The 5173-nt window shown below is 49.4% G+C and overlaps 1 protein-coding gene across 2 annotated transcripts in view; it reads right to left on the bottom strand.

Moving 5' to 3' along the window:
- The window catches only part of IRF8 (interferon regulatory factor 8), a 25020-nt gene extending 20665 nt beyond the window's left edge, over positions 1–4355 (bottom strand). For both annotated transcript variants that reach the window (XM_023732556.1, XM_004377739.2), the window contains exons 1-2: positions 4233–4355; positions 201–375 (exon numbers count right to left, since the gene is read on the bottom strand). In XM_023732556.1, coding sequence (XP_023588324.1) covers positions 201–374 — 174 coding nt within the window. In that variant the 5' untranslated portion in view covers position 375; positions 4233–4355. The remainder of the gene's footprint in view (positions 1–200; positions 376–4232) is intronic.
- Positions 4356–5173: the final 818 nt, after the last annotated feature.

The following is a 5173-nucleotide window of genomic DNA, read 5'->3' as shown; positions in this document are numbered from 1 at the left end:
AAAAAAAAAAAAAAATGATTCAATAATTTAATAGATGTAAAATCACCTAGTATATACTGTTTGGGACTCAATGTTTGTTTTCTAAAGATCGGATTAATTTTTAAATAAATAAGAAAGACGTCACTCCATGCCTCCACCTGCCCACGAGAGAAGACAAAGACTGAACTCAGTGTTGGTGGGGAGGGAGCTCAGGTCTGTACCTTGAAAATGGAGGCATCAACTTCCTGATTGTAATCTTGTTTGCCTGCATGCTTCCAAGGGATCCGGAACATACTCTTCTCATCATTTTCCCAAATCAGCCCTGGATACATGTTGCTGTCGATTTGTTCGATGAGCCACTGCCGCAGCCGCCGCCCGCCGTTCCGGTCACACATCCTTGGAAAGAAGACAGCACGTTCTGTGATGTTAACAATATTGTCTCATTCAGCACAATGACCCATGGACTCCTCAGCCAACGGCTGCTATCAGGAAAATCAGAGGGTGGCGACAGAGGTGGAGGCTTGGGGGAAAACCTCCAGCTCCAGGAACTCAGGGGAAACCTGCTGTGAGAAGACAGTGCTAGCCTCCCAGGCTGAAAGCCAGGAATGAAAACTGAAGGCTCCCTGGGAAATCGGCTCCATGCCAGCCAGATGTTAGCAAATACAACAACATGTAACATCTAAGAGCGTCATTCCTTTCTTAGCATGAAACAGGGAAAAATTATGTTAACATTTTCAGGTACCTTCAATGAGTATTGGGGTCCTGGTGGCACAGTGGTTAAATGTTTGCCTGCTAACCAAAAGGTTGGCAGTTTGAATCCACCAGCCGCTCCTTGGAAACCCTATGGGGCAGTTCTACTCTGTCCTACAGGGTCACTATGAGTCCGAATTAACTCAATGGCAATTTTTTTTTTTTTTCCAATGAGTATTACTCTAGCCCATTACTCTAGAGCTAATCTGATGCTTTGATGACTGGTCCACTGGTTTTCCTTAATAGGATCAATATGATGGGTGAGTTCTCCAAGATGGACTAAACCCTCAGGCTGTGGCTATTCCTTCTAGGTTGTTCCTTCCCAGCTGGTTTAGTGCTAAGAGCATGAGCTTGGGGATGAGGCAGTGCCGGGCAATCTGGAATTGTCCTTTAACTCCACTGCACTTCCGTAACCCTGGCTATAACGCCAGGGTGACTATCAGTGCTTTGCAGCATTGTTGTGAGGATCTGAGCTAATGCGTATAAAGCACCTGAAACAGTTCTTGGATTCTAGAAGATTCTCTCTAAATAACAGCTATTGTTATTATCATCAAACCTTTCTTCCTAGGGACCCCTTATGACAAGAGTGAGGCAATCAACTGCGGCTACAGAAGAGAGCAAAGTGAGACAGGTCAGACTCTTCCAGAAGGCACCACAATCTAGGGAGCACCCAACGGCATCCTTGGAAGCACAGTCTTGCTACAGCAGGCAGGTTTCCCAACAGAGAGAGGAGAACAATCGTGCCATATTGACTTACAGCCATCATTTACAAGAATAGGGCTGGAAATCCCCTAGACAGTTGGACAGACGCCCACCCAAAAAAGAAAAAAAATAGCATTGCTTTTTTTCCGCTTAAAATGTGACCTCTTCAGGCAAACAAGTTTGAAACAATCAGCAGTGACAAGATGTAATGTCCCTAAGAATATGGTCACATCCAGAGCCATGCTGTTCTACCAAGCCAAACAACTGCCAGCAACCTCTGAGGAAGTGGACATTCTGGAAACTCTGGGCTACTGCAGGTTGCTGTGGGGGGAAAGAGGGGAGCCCAGGTCCCAGGGAGAAGCAAGTGAGGTCCCTCGAATGCCCATTTTTTAGCTTTTTCATCCAATAACCTCAGCTTCCAGTTTGTGGATTTAAAAAGGGGTGTAGTGTGTGAGATAGAATTGGACTTAGGCTCCAGTAGAGGTTCCTTCTCTAACTAGACCTGGGGGACATTACTGGGATGCCTCTGAGGCTCTCCTGCCTGTAGAGGGGGGATGCATCTCCAGCTTTGGAGAATTCTAAAACAGTCCATTGTGTTTATAAATAAGAAGGGACTGATTTGGGAGGGGCACCTAGTGAGAGAAATCAAACAAAACCACCAGCTCCCCCAGAAAACAACTTACCAGGGGGCACATTCCTGCAGCTCTTTCCTGGAGAGAAGGTAGAGTTTTCCCTACCTTGAGGAATGAGCTGCATGGGGGTGTGGGCAGGGGGTAAGTCAGAACACAACAGTGGGGTTTATATCTGTGTATGTGTCAATGAAATGAGATGTTTCCACTCAACATTTTGCTCATCCTCTTATTAAGGGGTTCTTAAACTAGGGTCCATGCTCCATGAGCCTCCTGAAATCAAAAGCAAAATTTTGTTTGCATGGGCATTTTTCTAGCGAGAAGGTTGTCAGTGTTCCATTATAACCCCAAAACCGTTAAGGACAGCCGCCTTGGTGATTTACAGGAAAAGAAAAGAGAGAGAGATGGCATTGAGAGGAAGAGGGAAGCACAGGATATGAAAGCTGGAAAATGCTTTTAAAATCATCCAATCCAGCCCGCTCTGTTCAAAAGAGACAAAACTAAGGACCAGAAAGGTATAGTAAATACTCAAGAGCTCCCAGCAGACTTGTGTCAGAACTTGCACACAGGCCTAGGGAACAGAGGCAGGGGCTTGTTTTACTCACTACACAAAGAAAAGCCCTGGTTGAGTTCTGAGTTCACTACATAGGGCCAGCCCCATCTGAATTCTCTTTGTGAAGGCCTCTATGGTTCTAAGCAACATTAAAAACCTAAGATTGTATTACATAATGAGTTATTGAACACTACCAAATTAATCCCACCAAATGCCCAGCTAGAAAAAATTAATAAGCCCAGTCACAGGTTTATACCTTCCTCTTCCTTAATGTTCAGGTAATAATTCTCTCTGTTGGCCAAGTCCTATCTGGAGTTATTTCATCTCTATAAACGTGGGAGGCTTCCCAGGCAGGAGGTGATAAGAGGCTTCCTTGCCCCTCAACTTGGATTCCAGAATGTGCTGAGAGCAGTGCAACAGGATCCACCTGTTTGCACATCTCCTAGGGCCGCAGTATTTGCCCTGGCCCCCTAGTCAACCCCATCAGTACCAGACCAAAAAGCATCCAAGCCTTTGTCCCTCCAGCTCCAACCTCCCTGAGTGACCACCAAAAAAACAAAACAAAACAAACCCATTACCGTGGAGTCAATTCCGACTCATAGTGCCTTATAGAACAGAGTAGAACTGCCCCATAAGGTTTCCAAGGCTGCAACCTTTATGAAAGCAGACTGCCACATCTTTCTCCCTTGGAATAGCTGGTAGATTCCAACTCCAACCTTTTGGGTTAGCAGTCAAGCGCTCAACCACGGTGCCACCAGGGCTCCTCCCTGAGTGACCCAGTAATCTCCAATTCTTACCATGAAGGACCTGCCATGATTCAAAAAGACAAGCTTAGAACTACTGTCATTTAACTACTGGCTCCTACCTTTTAAGTGGGGGGTGGAGGGTGGGGAGAACAGTTTAAACTTCTGAAAAGTTCGTCTCTACCCTCTACTCATAAAGTACTCCACAACTCTGGATAAATAATCTATTTCCGCTTGGAGAGTCTGTCCTATGCCTTGGGGAGCATTTTACACCAACATGCTCTTGTGAGCTGTGATACTAGACAGCCTATCTAGTATCTAGTACCACAGGGGCGACTGGCCTGTAATGGAAGCCAAGGACCCACACCGGACTCAGAAATCTTGTCCAGACACACGTGTTGCAGAAACTGTTATTAATCCACAGCCCACGCCGCACAGAGAAGCGCTGGTTAAGGGGCAGTTTCACACTATGACCATCCAAGCATTATATTGTGGGGTAAAATTTCAGCGGAACGATGGAGCGAGTCTTATAATAAAGCGGGCCGCTATTTCCCTGCATTATATGAGCCACGTTTACAAGTTTTCCATGCACATCAAATTTTCAGAAAAATGCGATTTACCAAAAAAAAAAAAAAGAAAGAAAAAAAGTAACCAATCTTTGGGAACGGCAAAACAGTAATAAGCGATTTCGAGATCCACTTTGGTGGCCAGATAATTAGGAAAAAATAGACACCGAGGGGGGACGGCAATTAAACTGCGCCTGAGGCGATATTACAGTAGTTTCATCCTTGCGTCCCCGCCTGATGTCTGGGGACCCACGCGGACTGGACCGCGCGGGACGCGAGTCCTCTGTCCGCGGAGGGGCCGGGCGCCTACCTGCCTCCGGAGCGCGCCGCTCGGGTCCCGCGCCCGCCGCCCTAATTTCGCGCCCGCCGCCGGCGTTCCGAGTCTGCCTTCTCGGTTCCCAGGCCCGCCGCCCGCGCTCGGGGCGAAGGGGCCGCGGGCTCCCCACGCCCGCGGCGCCGCGGGTTTAAGCGGAGGGCGGACCCATGCGTCCCACCTCCGAAACGAGCGGCAGCCGCGCTGACCAATGGAGCCAGGGAGCGGGGGCGGCGCCGGGGCCTCTCAAGGGGCCCTCTGCGCCCTGCCCGCGTTCTGCTAAGCCCTCCGCTTTCCGAGAAATCACTTTGCTGAGAAGGCGACCGAGGCGCGGGCAGCGGCGGGGTCCGGGCAGCTTCCGCCCGGCGGAGCTATACTCCTTCGTCCGGGGGTCCCGGGAGCGCGGGCGGGGGCTCCCCTCAGGAATTCCCGCGGGGGCGGGGAGCGGGGTCGTCGCAGAGTGATCTGCGGGGGCTCGGGCGACCCAAGCGACCTCTCCGAGGACCCCCGGCCGAGTGGGCCAACGTCACAGGGAGCGGTGACCGAGGCGAGGAAAGGCCCTGTCCGACGGCCCTCGACAGCTAGTCGCCCGCGGGTGACCGGGAATGGCAGAAGCCACTGCTGAGTGAAAATCAGAAATGACAACGAGGAGCGCCTGACATCATAATATTGAAATGTCCAATGAGGAAAATGTTTATTATAAGTTCTTTTCCTCAGATAAATGCCAGTTGTGTAAAGTAAAGGCCCCCGGTGTGTTTGTGTCTCTAATTCCAGCCCTCCTGGGTATTAGCTGGCATCTACTGTAAATATGGAAGTGGGGTGAGGGAGGGCAGCACAGGTGAAAAAAACGAGAAAAAAGTCTTGCAAACAAAAGGAAAAAGAAGTGTGTTCCCACGGTCCGTTCTGGAGTAGCCTTGTGTGCCGTGGGGTCGATTCCG

The sequence above is a fragment of the Trichechus manatus genome, unplaced genomic scaffold (assembly GCF_000243295.1).
Source record: "Trichechus manatus latirostris isolate Lorelei unplaced genomic scaffold, TriManLat1.0 scaffold00053, whole genome shotgun sequence".
NCBI lineage: Eukaryota > Metazoa > Chordata > Mammalia > Sirenia > Trichechidae > Trichechus > Trichechus manatus.
Note: the sequence above shows the minus strand (reverse complement) of the source record. Positions and strands in the feature narration are given on the sequence as shown.